This window comes from Narcine bancroftii, chromosome 2, assembly GCF_036971445.1.
Source record: "Narcine bancroftii isolate sNarBan1 chromosome 2, sNarBan1.hap1, whole genome shotgun sequence".
Lineage (NCBI taxonomy): Eukaryota > Metazoa > Chordata > Chondrichthyes > Torpediniformes > Narcinidae > Narcine > Narcine bancroftii.
Window position 1 is genome coordinate 92,486,150 of NC_091470.1, and position 22,365 is coordinate 92,508,514.

Below are 22,365 nucleotides of genomic sequence, written 5' to 3' on the forward strand. Positions count from 1 at the left end.
AAAAGATAAATACAAAAGGCAAATAGAAAATATATATTCAGTTACTATAATGCACAGAAAGGTGGCATAACAACACTGCAGACAGTTCTTTGTGGTGTCAGATAGTTTATGATTTGTGTTAAAAGGAAACAATCAAGAGCCTGATAGTTGTTGGAAAGAAATGGCTCTTAAACATTTCCTTATAACACAAATGTCAGTCTTTTGTACCTTCTTCCTGAAAGTAGCAATGAGAGAAGGATATGACAAGAGTGATGGGAGTTCTTTATGATGTTGACTGATCATTTAGCTGTCTTTAATAGATAGAAGGTTGTGAACGAGAGGTCACGTAAGCATCCTTTTACATCCCATTTACCAAACTAGGCTGTGATGCAACCAAGGTTCAAGGTTCCCTTTATTGTCATGTCTTCTCTTTGGCTTGGCTTCGCGGACGAAGATTTATGGAGGGGGTAAAAAGTCCACGTCAGCTGCAGGCTCGTTTGTGGCTGACAAGTCCGATGCGGGACAGGCAGACACGATTGCAGCGGTTGCAAGGGAAAATTGGTTGGGGTTGGGTGTTGGGTTTTTCCTCCTTTGCCTTTTGTCAGTGAGGTGTAATAAGACATAAAAATCTAATCTACATGATACACCTCAACTATTGTCTGCCGTAAGGCAAACAAACAGTCACACAAGAGTTCCCTAGCACCCCTAACAATAAGAGAAAGAGAGGTAAACAAGAGTGCCAGAGACATTGAGTGTCTGTGGATTCACCGCCAGCACTCACATAGCCTCAGATTCCTGTTAAAACCATTAGCAACCAGAGCTCCAGATCCAAACCTCCGATATGATTAGGAAGCCTTCAACACCCGAGGCCTTCCAGGAACCTTGCCCTCAACACCTCCCCAAATCCTGGTTCTCATGACTCAGTCTCCAGGGGTCTGTTTGGATCCTTCAACTGCAAGTTCCCAGCAGCCCACAGCCTGAATTTTTCTAGCATTATGTTTTTACTTTTTGCCATTAGTCTGTGCGTGTGTCCTTCAGCCAGTGAGCCCCTCACTGGTCTGCTGCTGTAGTCAGTCACCTTCCCTGTAGGCTCCTCTCTCATGCTTTTCCTTTTCAACAGGGGGGTGCTGTCTGCGTTTCTGGTGCCATGCACCAGTCCGCTGCTCCCCCGGAGTCTGCAATCACTTGTGATACGTGGCTCAGCACAGGTGCTGCCATCTTGGGCACAGACCTCCATGGTTTCAGGATTTAAAAACACCATCGGCTCCTTTAACAGGCCATTTTCAGCCTGTACGGAGCTGTTGTCATCACGACCGGGCAGTAGGACACTGCAGAGCAACACAGTGTCTCCGCTGCTTGTTGTCCCAGTCCACACCAGCGCTGCTGTTTCGGCAGCACTGCCAACATCTTTTTTTACCCTTCCCAATGTGTGTGACAAGAAATTCATCATCATTTGCAGTAGATGAAGTCAATCCTGCAACTAGATAGAATTGCATTTCAAATGAAAATTAAGTTTCAGAACTGTGACAAGTCTAAATTCTCTGTAACTTAGTCATAAAAGATTACAGGCAGTTAGCACTTTAATAAAACAACTTGTCAGTAGGCTATGGTTCAATGGATTGCCTTTGAGTCAGATTGTCAAGGGCTCCCATTTCAAATAGGGACAAGGAGGCACTCAGTTTAGTACCAAACGAGTACCAAACTCAGTTTTGCTTTCCGGATGTTGTCTTTTAGATGACTTTAATGATGTTAAATTTCTGTTTGCTTCAGTAAAACTACACAAAAGTGTAGCCAAGAAAATGGTGCTCATTCATTTAACTCCATTGTTTCATCTTACAATAAAATAATGAAATCTGTTGCGCCAAACCAACCTTTTTTGATTCATGCAAGTTGAACTTGATAGGTCATCGAGTTTTGAAAGTTTATCACCAAAGTGCTTTGGCTCACTATGCATGCAGCCCTGGGCAGCATGGTTCGCACAACACCTTTACAGTACCAGCAGACAGGACTGGGGTCTGAATTCTGTGCTGTTTGTAAGGAGTTTGTACATTCTCCCCGCGTTTTCCCTGCGGGCTCTAGTTTCCTCCACCGTTCAAAACATACCAGGGGTGTAGGTCAATTGGGTATAAATTGGGCAGCACAGATTTGTGGGCCAAGTTTCAGAGATCCTGATGGGTTCAGGTTCGAAATGTCGACTGCCTTTTGCTTTCTAAGTATGCGGCATGACCTGCAGAGTTTCTCCAGCACTTGCGTACTGCACAAGATCAATTCTATGTCCGAATTCGTCAAAATGATACATCTCAAATTAAAAAAAAACATATCTTAAAAACCTGGTTCTAGCTTTGCACATGCACTCCATCCACTTTAACAAAGAAAACACATTAATATGTGGTGTACAAATCATATGGAATTAATGTAGCAAATTATCACATCATAAAACATTACAGCACAGGTCCTTAATGTCAGGTCATTCGAGTGCTACCGGTACCATGTAACCCAGTACTACCTGTCGAGTGGCTTACGACTAAGCTTGCCTGGTGTGGAGGGTGGCTAGACACCCTTCAGGATGAAAAACAAGACCTGTCAAAGGGCAGACGAACCTTCTTGTCAGGTCAATGGCCATCTAGCAAACACATGCTGTGAAGCGCGGAAAGGGCATCCCTTGCATCGAAGCTTGGTCTAGCCATTCACTCCAACAGAACTTCCCCCAGCTGTCTTGGGCCTCACTATGCCGCTGGATCCAGGAGGGGCTGTTGAAAGGGTGTTCTGGACCTGTGCAAACCCTATTCACTTAAATTATTCATGCACACAGTGTTCCTTTCTAAGGAGTGGCGTGTCCTCATATCAAAGCCCACAAACTGAAAGGAACCTTCGTCATCCTATGGGATGGATAGCCAGAGAAGTTGTGCCAACCTATATACACCTAAAAACTAAACCCTCCCTACCTCATAACTCTCTATTCTTCCTTCATGCATGTGCCTAAGAGTCTCCTACCGTCCCAGCCTCGACCAGCCCTTGAAAGCCATTCCAGGTACCCAAAACTCTGTTTTTAAAAAATGGCAAACAACACTAGAAAGATCAGAATCTTGTCAGCAATTAATTCAGCAGGTTTTTACTGACACCCCTCAGATTGTAACAAAGGATGGATCATATGAAATTTTATTGCATTTTTATCACACAATTTTGAGGTGAAAATGCTGTAATTAAATTGAAGTAAAATCATTTGAATTTTAATCCTGAAGAATGTGACATTTACAACTCAAAGAGAATCGAGTACTCCATCATAGGAAGGATTACCTATGATAGATTTGACTTATTTATCTCTTCCTGCGGATCGTATGATTGCTTTTCTTACACTAATGGCTAGAAGATCTATACTATTAAATTGGAAAGAGGTAAATCCTCCCACTGTTTTCCAATGGTTTACCCAAACTATACTATATTTAAATTTAGAGAAAATTAGAAACTCTGTCTATGAATCCCCTTCTAAGTTTGAGTTAACCTGCCGACCATTTATTCAATATTTTCATTTGTGGTGAGTTGATCTGGCTCTGTTTTCTTTCTATGATTATGTATGATAATTGGGCTGTAAGATGAGATCAGAGTGATCGGCGTGGTTTAGCTATATCTGTAGGTTTTTTTTTAATTCAGATTTGTTTTTTCTTCTTTTTTGGGGTTTTTTTTTTCTCTTTTTTCATATATTGTTATTAATTATATTTTTTTTAAGAGATAGTTCACACCCTAAACTGATCAAAAAATTTTTTTATGATATATTTTTATTCTGTAATATTATTGTTTAATATCTCTGTATTAATTCATTACTTACTATGTATTTTTTATATCTCTTTGAACTGTATGTGTTTATAAATTATAATAATAATAAAAAGATTGAAAAAGAAAGAGAATCGAGTTTAAACACGAGAGGAAGCCATTGTACTTGCTAGTATTTATCCAGCTTCAGCACAGGAGTATTTATGCCAATAAAAAGCACAACAAATTTGATAATAATCAGACATACACTAGACAGCCTGCATCCTTGAAATTTTAGTAGCATGAAAATGATAAAACTAGTTGTTGAAACAAACTTTCTGTATTGACGTGCAAGTGGGAGCCAGTGGCTTTGGGATGGGTTATGAATGGGAAGATTGTGAGTAGTGAGATCTATTATAGTCTTGGGCAGGTTTCAGAGGGAGTTTACATTAGAGAAAGTCATGGGCCAGAAAGAGGGGGCAATGTTGGTGCTGAGTTTAAGCTAGGGTACGAGTGAACAAATACCGTTGAGGGAGAGAATGTGGGTAATGTTGGCATTGAGAGAGTGGAAACAGAAAGAAGATGGTAAAGCTTATGCAGGGTTATGCACATTGAGGGATAAGGAGGAGATGGAGTTCTTCCATCTTAACTGGCTAAATGATGAATAATGTTGTAGCTTAAATTACTGATGATGACCATACCTGACCTCCAGCTGGTTGGAATCTGGACAGTGCAGAGGTCATCTGATGACTCATCCGTTGATGTGCCAATGAAGTCAAAGTTGAGGCAGTTGTGAGCCAGTTTGAGAAGCTGCATTAGGAGACCATGCTGACTTTCGTCATTCAGATTTAAACTCTTCCCTGATGCCTGCAAGAGAGTGCATGTAAATACAGTAACACCCCTTTATCCGGTGTTCAAACAACTGGTAAAAAAAAAGAGGAAAATAAAGAAATTATTTACAAAATCAAAATAAATAAATATTTAAGTATAAGTTTAAAATTTGAAAAATTGTCCTTGAAGTTACACAGAAATCTCTGGTGAAGATGGAAGCAAATATCCAGCCAGCAGAGTGCCTTGGTCTTGTTTTTCACGTAGCAGCTGTTTGAATAAAATTGTGTTTGAATAACATGGTGTCACCCAAGATGAAGAGCTGGTTAATATCACTTGCTATTGGGGTGACTCTCTCCAAGAGTATCCTTATCGCTGATTAATAAGCCTTTTTCTTTAGTATGTTATTAAATATATTTGTAAGGCTTTATTTGTAGACTTGGGGGGCGGCGGCATTAATTATGAAGTTATTGTTCACCTTTCGGGAGGCTGAGGGGAGGAACCTACAGATGCAGCAAAGGATAACTGTTTTCAAAGAATGTGAATGAAAATAAAGTAAACTGCTTTAAGGTTGATATATTCATGCAAGTGAAGTTTATTTAGTGTAAGTATCTTTGTCTTTTAAATTGTTTATTCATAATGTAGGTGTATTAGTTAGGTATTATAAAAGTGAGTTTCAAGCAACCAGAAAACTCACTTATCTGGCATTTACCAATCTCTGTAGGTGCCAGATATCAGGTGTTTTACTGTACCAATGATACAAAGAAACAATAGGCACAGAGCCACACACTTTTCATTGAGCCACAGCACATTCCAGAGGAGTGCGTAGGACCCCAAGCTGCAAAAATTTGCCGAAACTAAATTTATAAAATCATGTGGCACTCTCTGTAAATTGATAGATATTTAATTTTTTTTTGTCTAAAATGCATGCATTCTCTCATTTCCACCAATGCAACCTGTGCTCTCTTGTGGCTAGGAGATTTTGCAATTCAATTGAATCATTTTGTTTCAAGAGTCCTGGGACAGGAAACTCTCAACTGCACCTAAAAGGGAATTTAAGGCAAACATTTTTTGTCAAATATTCCAGTTACCAGGATGAATAAGGTGGTGTACAAACTAAATGAAAGTACAATTTGAAAACCAGAAACATTATATTGTTGGCATTCTTTTAGAGGTGCATTTTGTTTAGCAATTCAACATGTGCACCTTTTGAACTACAAGATGCCTGTGCATGCTCAGTTATAAACGAGGCTTGAAACACCTTGGGGTTTGACAGCAATCCATTAATTGCTGGGGAAATAGATAACCCTTACCTGTTTTAGTAAATTGCACGAAAGTGTGAAAATATCAAACAGTGATGCATCTCGAAATGATGATGCTATTTTCCTATGTTTTGTCAGTGGATGTGTAGTGTCAGCCTAGAACAAACAAATCCACATTCACAAGTAGAAAGCTGTTACACAAATTCTCAAATCGTTGAAAATAGCAACACAGGTAAAGAAAATCATTAAACCTGCAATCAAACTGAGGGGTCTAATTTTCGGAGGAACAGAATTAAAATGCAGACTTCCATGAATCTTGATTGCAATGCATTTAGCAGGACAAACATTTGGTTACAGGGAGATGAATCGTGCTTGAAGTACATGTATGCAAATGAATAAAAGAGCTGAATGAGATGAAGTGCATATGTGAAGGAAAGTCCCACTGTGGGCTTGGTGCACTGATCAAGTTGTTTCTATGCAGGTATTCTATTATTACTGTGTAATATCCCTGCCTTTCACTGGTAAATGGTTGTGATCTTACTCTGCTGTCCAACAGCTTCCAAGATAACTGTGGTCCACTACTGTATATACACAGGTAATAGTCGAATTTTGTGGACCAATTTTGAAGGTAAAATTTAGGGGATCGATCATTACATCCATACTACTTTTGTACTTGCATCGCTTGAGTTCCAATGGACAGGCACACGGCTGGGTCCAGGCAGTAAGATCACGTTCGAGGTGTTGGGAGATCAGATGGGCGGGTGATTGGGACTGGGTGGTAAGATCGCAATCGAGCCAAAATAAGTGTGTGGGGGTGGGGGTGGTTTGACACAAGCGATAGATAGAAAACACAGATTTTTGGGTTGACTTTTAAATGTAAATCTAGACTTGGACATCCCTTGATTTCCTGTACTCTGCTACCCGTGGCTTGCACTTCAGAAAAGCTTAGGATTTCCCACTTTTAAACTCACAAACTACCCCTTCCCCAAATTTTTGGCTATTTGCCCATATTTTCTCCATGTGGCTCAGCATCTGATCTTTCTGTGAAATTTTTGTACGAAAGTTATGACGTTGTTATTCTTACATTCAACTCAGCCCAAAAAATGCAGAAGCAGTTCAGCTATAAACATTGAAGTTTATCTATTTTAGAATATGATTATTTGTTCACCCTCGTATAACCCAGCTGAAAAGCTTGCTTTTTTTAAAATTTTTTATTTTTCACACTGAACCATATTAACCAAAATACACACAAACATTTCCCTCTTGAATATACACAGTGTCATTTTCTCCCCTTTTACCTCCTCCCTTCCCTCCCTCCTTCCCACCCCCCTCCCTACCCACTAAACGTTCAACATATACAATACAATAAACTTATTAAACAAAGTCATCACACAATGAAAATAAACAAGAAAATTGTGTCGTCTACTTTTACACGCCGGGTCAGTTCATTTCGTCATCTTCTCATTCTATCATTTTAGGGGGTGGAGGTCCGCGGTAGGCCCTTTCTGATGCGTTCATGTACAGTTCCCAAATTTGTTCGAATACTGTGACTTTATTTTTTAAATTATGTTATTTTTTTCCAATGGAATACATTTATTCATTTCTATGTACCATTGCTGTACTCTCAGGCTCTCTTCTGATTTCCAGGTTGACATTATACATTTTTTTGCAACATGTAAGGCTATCATAATAAATCTTTTTTGTGCTTCATCCAATTTGAAGCCTAGATCTCAGAAAGATCTCTGCATTTTTTGGTATGTTGCTTTTTGTGATTTTATTTAATACCTGATTTAGATCTTCCCAAAACTTTTCCACTTTCTCACATGCCCAAATTGCATGTACTGTTGTCCCCGCTTGCTTCTGATAGCGAAAACATCTATCTGATACTGTTGGGTCCCATTTATTTAACTTTTGGGGCCTATGTAACCAATTATATTGTATCATGCATAACCTCATGTTTATTATATTTCTCACAGTTTCGGAGCATAGCTTTTCCCATTTTTCATTTTTTATCTTTATGTTTAGATCTTGTTCCCACTTTTGTTTGGGTTTACAGCTTATTTCATCGTTCTCTTTCAGCTTGATGTACATGTTTGTTATAAATCTTTTAATTATCACTGTGTCTGTAATCACATATTCAAAGCTGCTTCCTTCTGGTAACCTCAGCCTGCTTCCCAATTTGTCCTTTAAGTAGGTTTTCAGTTGGTCGTATGCAAACATTGTACTGTGAGTTATACCATATTTGTACTTCATTAGTTCAAAAGTTAATAATTTTTTTCCCAAAAAATGATTTTCTATTCTTTTGATCCCTTTTCTCTCCCATTCTCGAAAGGAAAGGTTATCTATTGTGAAAGGGATTAGTTGATTTTGCTTCAATAATAATTTTGGTAGTTGGCAATTTGTTTTTTCCTTTCTACGTGAATCTTCTTCCAAATGTTGAGCAGATGGTGCAGTTCTGGTGAACTTCTATGTTGCACCAGTTTTTCATCCCACTTATAAAGTATATGTTGTGGCATGTTCTCCCCTATTTTATCTAGCTCTAACCTGGTCCAATCTGGTTTTTCCCTTGTTTGATATCTGATAGATATCTTAATTGTGCTGCTCTAAAATAATTCTTAAAGTTTGGTAGCTGTAAGCCCCCTTGTTTGTACCATGCTGTTAATTTATCTAGCGCTATCCTCCATTTTCCCCCTTTTCATAAGAATTTCCTTGTTATTTTCTTTAGCTCATTGAAGAATTTCTCTGTTAAGGGAATTGGTAACGATTGAAATAGGTATTGTATCCTTGGGAAGATATTCATTTTAATGCAATTTACCCTTTCTATCAGTGTTAGTGGTATATCTTTCCAATGTTCTAAGTCATCTTGTAATTTCTTCATTAATGGCTCATAATTTAATTTGTATATCTGGCCTAGATTATTATCTAGTCTAATAACTAGGTATTGGTTGCTTGTTTGCCATTTAAATGGTGATTCTTTCTTAAACTTTGTGAAATCCGCATTATTCATTGGCATCGCTTCACTTTTACTTGCGTTGATCTAGTACCCCATTATTTCTCCATATTCCTTCAATTTCTTATGTAATTCTTTTATTGATAATTCTGGTTCGGTTAGGTATACTATAATGTCATCTGCAAATAGACTGATTTTATATTCTTTTTCTTTTATTTTTATCCCTTTTATTTTATTTTCTGTTATTATCAGTTCTGCCAAGGGTTCTTTCGCTAAAGTGAACAGTGAGGGAGATAGTGGACATCCCTGCCTAGTTGACCTGCTTAATTTAAATTGGTTTGATTATATATCCATTTACTGTCACCTTCGCCATTGGACCCTTATATAATGCTTTAATCCAATTAATATATTTCTTTGGTTGGTTAAACCTCTGTAGTACTTTGAATAAATAATTCCATTCTACCCTGTCAAAGGCTTTCTCTGCATCTAAAGCAACCACCACTGTTGGCATATTATTTCCTTGTACTGCATGGATTAAGTTACAGATATTGTCCGTTGTTCATCTTTTCTTAATAAATCCAGTTTGATCTAGTTTTACTATTTTTGGTACACAGTCGGCCAATCTGTTTGCTAATAGTTTTGCTATTATCTTATAATCTGAATTAAGTAGAGATATTGGTCTATACGATACTGGTGTTAGTGCATCATTCCCCATCTTTGGTATTACTGTAATTATTGCTGTTTTACATGAATCTGGCATGTTTTGTGTTTCTTCAATCTGGTTCATTACTTCCAGGAGAGGAGGAATTAATAAGTCTTTAAATGTTTTATAGAATTCTATTGGGAGTCCGTCCTCTCCAGGCGTTTTATTGTTCGGTAGCTTTTTTAATATATCCTGTATTTCCTCTATTTCAAATGGTTTTATCAATTTGTTTTACTCCTCTTCTTGCAATTTTGGAAGTTCAATTTTAGCTAGAAACTCATCTATTTTGTCTTCTTTCCCTTTGTTCTCAGTTCGGTATAATTGCTCGTAGAATTCCTTGAAGTTTTCATTGATTTCCATTGGGTTATATGTAATTTGTTTGTCCTTTTTCCTTGATGCCAATACCGTTCTTTTAGCTTGTTCTGTTTTAAGCTGCCAAGCTAGTATTTTGTGCATTTTTTCTCCTAGCTCATAATACTTCTGCTTTGTTTTCATTATGTCCTTCTACATCTTATACGTTTGTAGTGTTTCATATTTTATTTTTTTGTCCGCCAATTCTCTTCTTTTTGTTATGTCTTCCCTTGTTGCTAGTTCTTTTTCTGTACTTATTATTTCCCTTTCCAGTTGTTCTATTTCCTGATTGTAGTCCTTCTTCATCTTAGTTACATAACTTATTATCTGCCCTCTGATGAAGGCTTTCATTGCATCCCATAATATAAATTTATCTTTCACTGATTCCCTATTTATTTCAAAGTACATTTTAATTTGGCGCTCAATCAATTCTCTAAATTCCTGTCTTTTAAGTAGCATGAAGTTTAATCTCCATCTATACGTTCTTGGTGGGATGTCCTCCAGCTCTATTGCTAATAATAGGGGTGAGTGATCCGTTAGCAATCTAGCTTTATATTCAGTTTTCCTAACTCACCCTTGGATATGGGCTGACAACAGGAACCGGTCAATCCTTGAATATGTTTTATGACTACTCGAATAATATGAGTATTCCTTCTCCTTTGGGTGTTGTCTCCTCCATTTATCCAAAAGTTGCATTTCCTGCATTGATTTAAACATAAATTTGGCTACTTTGTTCTTTCTGCTAGTCTTTTGTCCAGTTTTATCCATTTTTGAATTCAAATTAAGGTTAAAATCCCCACCTATCAATATATTTCCCTGCGTATCTACAATCTTCAAAAAGATATCTTGCATAAACACTTTGATCCTCTTCATTAGGTGCATATATATTGAGCAAATTCCAAAATTATGAATATATCTTACACTTTATCATTACATACCTCCCTGGTGGATCTATTATTTCCTCCTCTATTTTGATTGGTACATTTTTATTGATTAATATAGCTACTCCTCTGACTTTTGAATTATATGATGCTGCCGTTACGTGCCCTACCCAGTCTCTCCTTAATTTCTTGTGTTCCACTTCAGTTAGATGTGTTTCCTGCATGAATGCTATATCATTTTTTTTTCCAGTAAATTTAATAGCCTCTTCCTTTTGATTTGGTTATGTATTCCGTTAATATTTATAGTCATATAGTTCAACATGGCAATTTCATACTTTACCTCTCATTTCCGCTTCCTCACCACCACCTTTCCCCTTTCCCCCCCATTTCCATTTCTCAGTTTTCTTTTTTTGAACGCACTGTATGACAACACTTCTAAAACATAAAATATTTCAACCATTCCCACATCTAAAATTCCCTTAACCCCAAGTGACCCCTCCCTCTCTGAGTCCCTTGCTGGGCAACCACAACTCCCCTCTCCATTCCGACTGTGAACCCATTCACAAGTGTCAACTGATTTCGCAGTGACTGTCATTCTATCCCACCCAACACCCTCCAGAAAAGACTTTAATCTTCACATTACAACAAAGCTCCTCCTCTTTTCTTCTTTTTGTTTTTATGTTTTTATTTATTTATTAATAATTTTTTAACCCCTCCTTTTTTTCTCCCCCCTTCTCCCTTACTTCCCTTTTCTTCCCTCCTTTAGTTCCTACTTATACATTATTTTTACTTCTTTATATGTAGTTTGTCATCGTTCCTTGTTCTTGTTACATCTCTTCATCTCTCTTTGTCTTGCAGGCGTTCTGCAAATTCTCGTACTTTCTCCGGATCCGAGAACAGTCTGTTTTGCTGCCCCGGGATAACTATTTTAAGCACCGCTGGATATCTTAACATAAATTTATAGCCTTTCTTCCACTGGATCGATTTTGCTGCGTTAAACTCTTTCCTCTCTTTCAGGAGCTCAAAACTTGTGTCTGGGTAGAAAAAAAATGTTTTGACCTTTGTATTCCAGTGGTTTTTCTGTCTTCTCTCATTTTATTCATTGCCTTCTCCTATATATTTTCTTACTATTTCCATTCCTTCCTGCATTTCTGGCATTCCCAGGACCTTTGGGATCCATTCTTTTATAAATTCTTTCATATCTTTGCCTTCTTCATCTTCCTTAAGGCCCACTATCTTTATATTGTTTCGCCTACTATAGTTTTCCATTATATCCATCTTCTGAGCTAACAACTCCTGTGTTTCTTTCTTTTTTATCACTTTCTTCCAATTTTCTTTTAAAGTCATTTACTTCCATTTCTTCCGCCATCACACGTTCTTCCACATTTTCTAATCTTTTCCCTACATCTGTTATGACCAGCTCTATTCCACTCACTTTTTCTTCTGTACTTTTCATTTTACTAAATTCTAGTGTCAGCCATTCTTTTAATGCTTTCATTTGTTCTTGATTTTTTTTTAATCTATGTGCTGTCCATTCATTTTGCCTCCTATTCCTCTGTGCAGAGCTTGGTATTCTCCTTCTTCTGTGTCTGCTCTTGGGTTTGTGTCTTCTATTTCTCTTCCTTGTATCTGTGTCTCTTCTGACTTTCTTGTTGAGCTGCTTGTCTCAGTTTGTTGTTTTATTTATGGTGTCTTGATGTTGGTCCTCTTCTTCTGGGCTGGCTATCTGTTGTGTCTCTAGTTTCCTTTTTTCATTCTCACCCCTCCCATTCCCATTGTTTTCTTTATCTTCCAGCTGGGAGCCCTGCTGTTGGTCTCTCTCAGCTGTTCATGCTGTGGAGTTTCACACCCAGCTGGTCTCCCCTCCCGTCGGTGTTGTCTTTGTCACACGCAGTTGCGCACCCATTTGGCTCCGTGAGCCATTTTTGCAGTCCTGCGGTTAGTGGGTCACGACCCTGCAGGGTCTCCACTAACCTTGGGGAGTGGGCTCCTCTTTCCACAATGGGTCCCTGCTTTTTCGTGCAGGTAAGGCCTTCACCTTTCTCTTCTGGCATCTTTCTTTCTTTTCTTCCCGTTTTTGGCTTTTCTTTCGGAGGTGCCATTTTCTCCACACCTTTATTTCTTATGTGTTATGATTTGTGTGTTTGGGGCTTTGCTTTTTCTTCACTTTTTTCCTTCTTTTCTGAAGAGGGCTGGTATTCTCCTACCAGCCACTACTCCATCACGTGACTCCTCCTGAAAAGCTTGGTTGACAGAGCTGCACCAATGGCATCTTTCGATGAACATTAAATTGCAGGCGCCATCTCCTCCTTTTGGTGTTTGCAAAAGATCCTAGGTCCAGACTTTCAGTGGATGACCTCACATTTTTCTGCATTGTATTCAATCTGCTAGATCATTGACCAAACTCCAAAACATATCTGGTCACTCACAATTCTGTACCCCGAGCTGCTTACACAACAAAGGGAAGATGGGACAAATCAGAAAAATTCCCCATAGAGGTCATGTTGCTGAGAACATTTAGTGAGACAGAACAATCGAGATTTAAAATGGGGTCAATTGACATTGAGAAAGTTGGAAAACATTTTTTACCATTATAGTGTCACAGAGCTGCAGATTACAGAAAGAGCCCCGGCAGTCTACATCATTCCTGCGGTCTGAGGTACCTGCCCAAACTGGGCACCTGCATTTGGCCCATATCCTTCTATCAATGCAACTGTTCAAATATCTTTTATAGATTTTATTGTACCCACCTCAACAGTTTTGGTATCTCATATCTGGAAAAAACATTTTGTCTCAGTTCCTCTAATTTTTTTCCCACCCTTTCTTCTTGAACCTAAACTCCAGGCTTAGGCTAGAAAAAAATACCTTATCCACATTATATACGTCACACATAATTTTTTTAAACCTCTGTGAGGTCACCCCTCACCCTTCTCCACTCCAAGTGAAATAGTCCCAGTCTATCCAGTCTCTCCCAGCAACATCCTTGTGATTTTTGTTTTGTTTCACCCAGCTCTTTCTCCACATCCCTTCAAGTAATTATGCATTCCCCTTCAAAAACCACAACTGAACACCTTTCCACTGGCAAATGGGCACTATTCCAAATCAGGGACACTTCCTGAGAAGACTGAAGCGGGAGTTCTACTGAGAGTCCTGGCAGCTGCATCAGTGGTCATACAATTACTGCAGAGAAAAAAGACTGGAAGTCAATCCAAAGGATTGATGAGTGTCAGAGAAGATCACTGGAGTCTCCCCCCCAAACCCCCCCCCCCAAATCGACGTGATCTAACGGGATTGTTGTCTGAAGAGGGTGCACAAAATCATTCCACCCTGCACGCAGAATCTTTTAGCTGTTCCCGTCTGGAAAGAGACAGGAATATCAGAGCCAGCATCACCAGACTGAGGAACTGCTGCTTCCCCACAGGCAGTGAGAACACTGAATGACCAAAGGAACTGTTCACACCAACCATCTGAAACTTTTATATTCATGAAACAATATTTATTATTAATTGGTATATCTGCATGTATGTTGTGTCTGGTTGTGTGTCTGCATGTTTTGCATGAGAACACTATCATTGGGTTGTACTTGTACAATCAGATGACAATAAACTTGACACAGGTCCTTTGTTTTTCCTCTTCAAACATTAACACTTCTTCAAAAAGCAATGAAGCTCATTTAAACTAAACAGAAGCACATCTCTCCAGGCAGTGTTGGCATTGGACTCTGGTCGTGAGAAACTCAAAGAATGCATCATCATTCACATCCTCACAAAAAAGATACATCCAAACACATACAAAGCCAAATATTCAGGAAAGTATTGCACTGAGAAGGTGCCAAGAGTTTGTAACTATTTCAATATGTTCTTGGTATTGGCACTTTGCAACTGTTTGCTCTAACATGTGACACGTTTGCAATGTAGGGACATCCAGAGGCACAAATTTCTCATTCACAATGGTACGAGAGAGTGGACAAATGGTTACAGGGAAATCGTTTATTTGCATCCTCGATAACATAATCTGAAGGAATTTTCAGAAATCCAAGAGTCACTATGAAATCACCCATCAAGCTGCATTAGGAGCATGCAGTAGTAAAATATTCATCTATATAATGTTGATTAATGAAATTAGAGCAATGCATTATTTGTGCATTCATACCAAAATTCAGCAGAAATCTGAAGTAAACTTATCTGGCTCAGGTCTGATTTATTCGTCCTGTAAAAGACAGCTTCATCCTGTTCCATGCAAACAATGCCTCACAAGAAACCATGTTACCAAATTGCCTTCCTCATCCAAAGTCAACTCGCAAGTTAGTTTTGAATGACTGAGCAAATATATCCATGGGCAAGGAAAGTATCACTATGGGGATATCAGATCCAACTGGGCCATTAATGGGAAAAGTCAGAACAAAATCTCAAGCCATAGACAAAGTTTTACAGTGGTGCTGTCAGAACTGCAAGTGAAAATGTTACTGATTTTTAAATAAAATGATCATCAGCCTCAAAAATCTCCTGTGAGGGGAACAGGAGCACACAAACAGGAAGGCAGATAATGGAAATAAAACAATGAAGGTCAGTGCAGCACTTACCTGGTTTATTTCATTTGTTAATTGGGAAAGAATCATTACGCCTATAATGCAGTGCTCAACACTGTCCTGTGGAGCAGAACAGAAACAATGTTGTTTACATCATCTTCCTCGGATTCTCACCCTAAGCAAATTAGCTGTAATTATTACATTTCATCCATGATATTTAAGTCTAATGAATCTAACATCAATGCTTCCTTCAAAGATACACTGAACAGCCAATTGAGTGGACATGGGGAGAATTTGCAATGCAGGAAATAAACAAGCTGCACAAGACCAGATGGGTTTCCTGGTCATTTGGAATCACCAGCAAGTAAAGGAGATGCAATGGATAGTAAATGCTGCCTCCTGCCAGCTCCAGTAAACCAGGTTCAATCCGAACCTCTGGGGCATTCTGGGTGGAATTGGCACATTTCCTTGTGAGCACCTAGGTTTCCTTTGGGCGCTTCAGGCCCTTCCCACTTCTCAAAGACGTTGGTTAGGAGATGAATTGGATACTATGAGCACGAGCACTACTGGGCAGCATGAGAATCATGTGGAAGTGATGGGCACAGGAGATAATAGGATACAGGAAATTAAGTGGGGGGTGTGGGGTTGATAGGATTACTCTGAACAACAGTATAAAGTCAGCGGGCTAAGTGGATTTCCATGTCAAAAGAAGATATGATGAAATAGGAAATGTGAATCAGGTACAAGTGTGAATTTATAAATTATGAACTTCAACTTTTCTCTTTACTTGATGTCATGAGCTCCTGGGAGATTGCTAATCCATGTGCACCCTCACTCTCACGAGCCATGCCTTAGGAAGTAAAGGCGAGAATAAATAGATGGAACTGCCCAAATGGGACAGTCATCGGCCATAGATATTACACAATTTGGCAGTAAACAGGAGTTGATGGCAAGACAATGGACCAGATTAAACTGAACCCAGTCAAATGTAATCACTGCCCATAATAGCCTTGTAGGTGCTACAAGATTTTGTAGCTATGAGACTCCCAACCTACTGCTGGCTTTGCGCTGCTACCCTCGTACAACATGAAGACCAGATATTTGAAAAAGCTTAAGGTGGAAAACTGTATAAAAAGCAAAGCACATGGAATTTTTGTCAATCAACTAAAAAAACATGGAGAGTGACCCCATTCAAATGAATGAGCTCACACTGGATGGCTATAAAGAAGATGGTGCCCGATGCTTCTGGAGATGGAACTGATGTCATTTCAGCATCTTTCTTGGACTCAATGGCATGTTCAAAAACAAATCAGGAGATCAAAGAATACTAAAGGTTTCAGAGTAAAAAGGAAACATATGGTAGTATAGACAGCAGGGATTCAGGCTCTCGAGGCATTTAGAAGGTATATGAATAGGAAAGGTGTGGACAGATATGAGCCAACTGCAGGCAAATGGAATGAGCTCAGGTAGGTAGTATTAAAGGTATATTCATATCATGGGATGCACAAGGGTTGATAAATTCCATGGGGCTGGAAAAGATAGATTCTAGTCCTCTACAGGAAGCAAGAGAAGTAATAATGGGGCCCTGGTGGAGATGTATGCATTTTTTCTAGACTTGGGCTATGTGCCAGAAGACTGGAGAATAATTGTGTTTTTTGTTTAAGGGCAGCAAGGAAAAAGCATTAACCATAAATTGGAGAACCTCAATGAAGTGGTAGGGAAATTATTAAGGAACACACTAAAAGACTACATTTGTATATTTTTGGAAATGCTAGGACTGATCAGGGATAGACAGCATGGTTTTGTATGGGGTGAATCCCGCTTCACCAATTTAATTAAATATCTTGAGAAAGTTAACCAAGGTTAATGAGGGAGGGAAAGTCTGCAGAACCTGCGATTGTAGTAAAAACACACAGAAATGCTGGAGGAACTCAGCCAGCCTCCAGCATCAATAGGAGGTAAAGATAAAATACTGATGTTTCAGGCCCTACCTTCAAGATAAGAGCAAAAAAAAAAAACAGGAAGGTGGCTGAATAAAGACTGAAGAGTGTTGGTGTGTGTGTGTATGTGTGTATGTGTGTGGGGGGGGGGGGTAGTTAGGTGAGAGTGTAGACCAACACTCAAAAGGTATTAAATGGATAAGAGGAAAGGTGAGAATTAATTTTGGCTCTGTAAAAGGAGAAAGAAGGAAAAGGGAGAGAGAAAGAGAGAGCTAGGGAAGGCAACATGGGGATTGGTGGGGGGGGGGGGGGGGCAAAGAGTGATGGTGGTGATTTAATGGAAACTGGAGATGTCAGTGTTAATGCCATCCTTTTCATCCAAAATTAATTCTCACCTTTCCTCTTGTCATATCCAAGTAACACCTTTTGACTCTTGGTCTAGCCACCCCTTACCCCCACCTCCCTGCCAGACCAGTCTTCATTCAGATGCCTTCCTGTTCAAAAAGGGCTCAGACCCAAACATCGGTAATCTATCTTTACCTCCTATGGATGTTGTGAGACTGGCTGAGTTTCTCCAGCATGACTGGAAGGGCATCTGACAAGGTCTCATATGATAAACCTATCTAAAAGTTAGCACAAAGCTGTAACAGCACCAGTGACCAGGACCAGGGTTTGAATCCAACGCTGTCTGTGAGGAGTTTGTATATTCTCACCATCCCTGCATGGGTTTTCTCTGGGTGTTCTGGTTTCCTTCCATCATTTAAAAATGTACTGAGGGTTGTAGATTAACTGGGTATTTGGTCAGCATGGGCTTGTGGACCAAAATGGCCAGTTATTGTGCTGTATGTCTAAATTTAAATTGAACACTTTTTTTAAGGTGAAGGCACAAGGGATCAAGGCAAGCTACCCAACTAATAAGTAGAGGGGGCTGATGGAAGCATAATTTCCTGATTGGAAGACCATGACTAGTACTATACCATGGGGATTGATGCAGGGATCCTATTGCTTGAATGTGAACGTTGAAGGTATGAGTCGCAAGTCTATGAATGAAACGAATGTTAGTGGTGTTATCAATGGTAATGAAGGTTGTCTAAGGCATGAGAGAAATCAGATAACAAGTTGTACAAAGCATTGGCAAATGGACCTTAATCCTGACAAGTGAGAGATGATGCATTTTGGAAAACAAGACATACAGAAAATGGCAGGATACGTAGGATTGTTGATAAAGAGACCTTGGGCTTTGTGCCACAATTCCCCAATAATGGCAACATGAGCAGATAAGGTGGTGAAGGTACATGACAGGGCATGGAATACAAAAGTCAGGACAACTGAAACATTACATTGCAACATTGTAACAATGCACACAATACTCAAAGAGCAGTTTAACCAAAGTTTTGTTTTGCTCTATATTCAACAGGATATTACCTGGATTGGAGGATCTTAGTTATGAGAAAATATTGGATAGGCTGAAGGGTGAGATATAAAATTATAAGGGACAGATTTAGACAGACATACAGCACAGTAACAAACCCTTTCGGCCCATGAGCCCGTGCCGCCCAATTAGATCCATTTGACGTACAGCCCTGGTATATTTTGAATGGTGGGAGGAAACCAGAGCACCCGGAGGAAACCCACACAGACATGGGGAAAACACACAAACTTCTTACCGACAGTGCGGGATTCGTACCTTGGTCGCTGGTTCTGTAACTGTGTTTCACTAACTGTGCCATCTTCATTGGTAAGAGTAGTATTTTCCCCCCAGGGTGAGGATATCAAAAAAATAAGAGGATTTACAGTGAGATGTTTTGAAGATCTGAAAAGTTTTTGAGAGTGGTTGCTATCTGAACTCTCTACCAGAAGAAGATAGAGGAGTCAGATACAGGGTGTTTTAAGACATTTAGACAGGCACACAATTTGGCAAAAGGAGATGGGAACCTAATGCAGGTAATAGTGTAGATGGCCAAAGATGACATGGCAAGAACCGGTTCTTCTGCTGTTTTTTCCCCCCCAGCAATTGAACAAATTTAGCTTCTTCCTGAACTGAATGATTATGAAGTTACCTGATCATATCTTGGCAGGAAATAGTGGGCATCACACAATGAGGTGATTCTATCATATCCCACCATTTTCTAGCAGTGAATCTCCGGAGGACTTTGGCCAAACTCCATCCTGAAATTCTGCTGTCAAGTGGTCAAAAAAAAGCCATTCGCTCTTGCACCTGTTTGATCACTTAATTAGGTCGTGACTGATATGTATTTTAATTACAATTATCAAAAAACTCAGAAAATTAAGAAAATGAACCCAGAATCTTCTGTCTCTGAACAGTGAAGAGACATCAGGAAAAGAAACTTAACATTATCTTAGAAAGTATTTGATCACCAAAAGAAATAGATCCACTTATGATGAACGTACTTTATAAAAAATTTGACGAGTGCCACTTTAAAAAGTCAGAATAAATACTTTCCATCAACAAAGCTTAACTGTGGCAAACTCTACCTGTAAAAATCTTGTGACATCAGCAATGACATTCCTAAAAACATATTCCTCCTTCTGGCAGTCAAACCAGCCCAGTTTGGTGATTCGGGCAAAGAGTTGGATGAGTGCTTGTGTTACAAAGTTGGCTAGTTTTGGTCTGGTCGCCAGGTAATTCAAGACATAGTTTCCTAATGGCAAAACAGAATGGGAAAATTAAATTCAATAAATTTAAGAAACACGGGCGGGGGGGGGGGGAGGGAGTTATAACCCAAATTAAAGGAAAAAAACCTGGAACCAGAATTGAAGCATAAAGGGAGAAAACTGGAAGCCTTCAGCAGATCAAGCAATATCATTGACAATAACAAAACAGACTCAACAAGTCAAAGACCGCTCATTAGAACCAAAAATATTAAGTTGCAAAGATGGACAAAGTTGATAAGAGGGACTCTACATTTGCCTCTCATCAAATATGAAAATGACAACTATTAAAATCAACAACTGGTGACAGAGGTAATTAAAACAGAGGTCAAACCGTGCATCTTGGCGCCTCACAGTTCGGCGGGCAGCAACCTCCTTTGAAGAAGACCGCAGAGCCCACCTCACTGACAAAAGGCAAAGGAGGAAAAACCCAACACCCAACCCCAACCAACCAATTTTCCCCTGCAACCGCGTCTGCCTGTCCCGCATCAGACTTGTCAGCCACAAATGAGCCTGCAGCTGACGTGGACATTTACCCCTCCATAAATCTTCGTCTGCGAAGCCAAGCCAAAGAAACATCCAGAACAGTGGAGAGATGAGGAAGACAGATGTCTAAAATTATTAAGTTCATGCAAGTATTGTAAGGTTGGAAGAACTTAGTAGGTCAGCCAACCTCTATGGATAGATAGGATCATTCAATATTTCGAGTCCGGGCCCTTTAACAAGATTTTTTTTAAAAAGGGGGAATATCACACATGAAGAGGGAAGTAAGATGGAGAGGGACCAAGAGATGATAGGGTATTGGACAAATTGTGTGAAATGAAGAAACAGGTAGAGGAAAAGATTATTTGGAAGAGGGGTGGAGCTAGAGAGACAAGTACCTCAGAGGTAAAAGATGGAAGCAGTGGAACCAGTGCCTGAGGTAGTGGAAGGGTGTGTGGGGAGGAAAGAATGGACGAGGAAAATGCAGGCAGACTGATCCCTGCAACAACAAAAAAAAACAGATGGGAATGGGAAGATGTGACTGGTGATGGGATGGTGCTGAAGGTTGTGGAAGTATCAGAGGTTAATGCGGAGGCTGGTAGGTAGAAAGTGAGGACCAAAAGATTCTATCTGAGTTCCACTGGGGGGGTAGGAATTTGGGAAGAGTGTAGGTACATGAAATAGAGGTGTGGGCTTTATTAAAGCCAAAGGGGAAATTGATATAGTTTGAAGAAAGAGGACATTTTTGGATGTTCTGGAGTAGATGATGTGGTATGGAATTGGAAGAAGGGAAACAAGGTTGGGAAGAGGTATAGTATGTCCTGCTGGCTGTGAAAGTTAATGAGTTTGTAATAGATATCTGTACATAGTTTGTCATGAGAAGGGGAGAGAAGTGTCAGAAGCAGTCCAGGTAAATCTAAGGGGTAGGTTGAAGCTGGCAATTGTTAATAAAATTGTCAAGTTCTGCACAGGATGTAGCACCAATGTTGTCAGCGGAAGTGTTGGGGAGTGGCAAATTAACACACACCTGCTTCTGATAAGCATGCAACTTTGATTCTGTTTTTCTCCATTGTTTAGTGCTTCCAGCATTCACCATTTTTGTGAAAAAACAAACTTGATTATTCATTGAGCTTGTCCCTGGTCAATAATAGATACATTTATTCTTCCATAACACATCATTGAAATATGAGAATGTTTAATCTTAATTTAATGGTTTGATAATTATCACATTCCTTGGCCAATAGTCAAACCACTATTATCTCATCTTTACTGTGCGAGCATGGTAGAAAACGATAAAAGTGACAACTTGAGAACTCCACACAATAGAAAGAAGATGGGGCCTCAATTTACGCCTCATCCAATCAACAAATCAACAGGTCATGCAGCATCTATGGAAAGCAATAAGCAGTTGACATTTTGGGCCTAATCCCTTCAGTGGAAGGATTTCAGCAAAGACTTTGATAAAATCTCCATGGGACTGATCCAATAAGTTAGTCCATGGGATGCAAAGCAAGTTGAAGTTTGGATCCAAATGGTTTTGATTACAGGAGGCACAGGGTGATGGTGTAGGCTGTTTTGCTGTGTTGAACACAGAAATCAGTAGTGGGATCCTTACCATTTGTTACATACATTAACAATTTGGAAATACTGTCCAAGATATTAACAAGTAGGAAGATGCAAAAAAAAAATCAGTAGTGTTTGTTTATAGTGAGGAACATAAATGAAGACTACAAAATGATATGCAGATAAAATGGAGAGAGCAGCAACAGGTGAAATTGAAGCCTGATGGTAGATAAAGTAATGAAAAAGACATTCATTATCCAGGGCATAGAATATACATGCATGGAAGTCTTGGTGCAACTTTACAAAATATTGGTTAGGCCACATATGGAATATTGTGTGCACACAGAACAGTACAGGCCCTCGATGTTGTGCCAACCATATTTTCCTTCTTAAGTACTAAACCCTCCCTACCCATTTTTCTTTCATCATGTGTCTTCTTCTTCTTTCTTCTTTGGCTTGGCTTCGCGGACGAAG

At 39.3% G+C, this 22,365-nt stretch overlaps 1 protein-coding gene across 4 annotated transcripts in view; it reads right to left on the reverse strand.

Annotated features, from left to right (window-relative positions):
* The window catches only part of xpo7 (exportin 7), a 116,456-nt gene that overhangs the window by 68,803 nt on the left and 25,288 nt on the right, over nucleotides 1-22,365 (reverse strand). For 3 of the 4 annotated variants that reach the window (XM_069917435.1, XM_069917436.1, XM_069917434.1), the window contains 4 exons: nucleotides 19,669-19,835; nucleotides 15,287-15,352; nucleotides 5,871-5,975; nucleotides 4,431-4,596 (listed from right to left, as the gene is read on the reverse strand). In XM_069917435.1, coding sequence (XP_069773536.1) covers nucleotides 4,431-4,596; nucleotides 5,871-5,975; nucleotides 15,287-15,352; nucleotides 19,669-19,835 — 504 coding nt within the window. Of the gene's footprint in view, nucleotides 1-4,430; nucleotides 4,597-5,870; nucleotides 5,976-15,286; nucleotides 15,353-18,859; nucleotides 18,903-19,668; nucleotides 19,836-22,365 lie in introns of those variants that run through there. The other variant, XM_069917437.1, reaches the window with a different exon arrangement.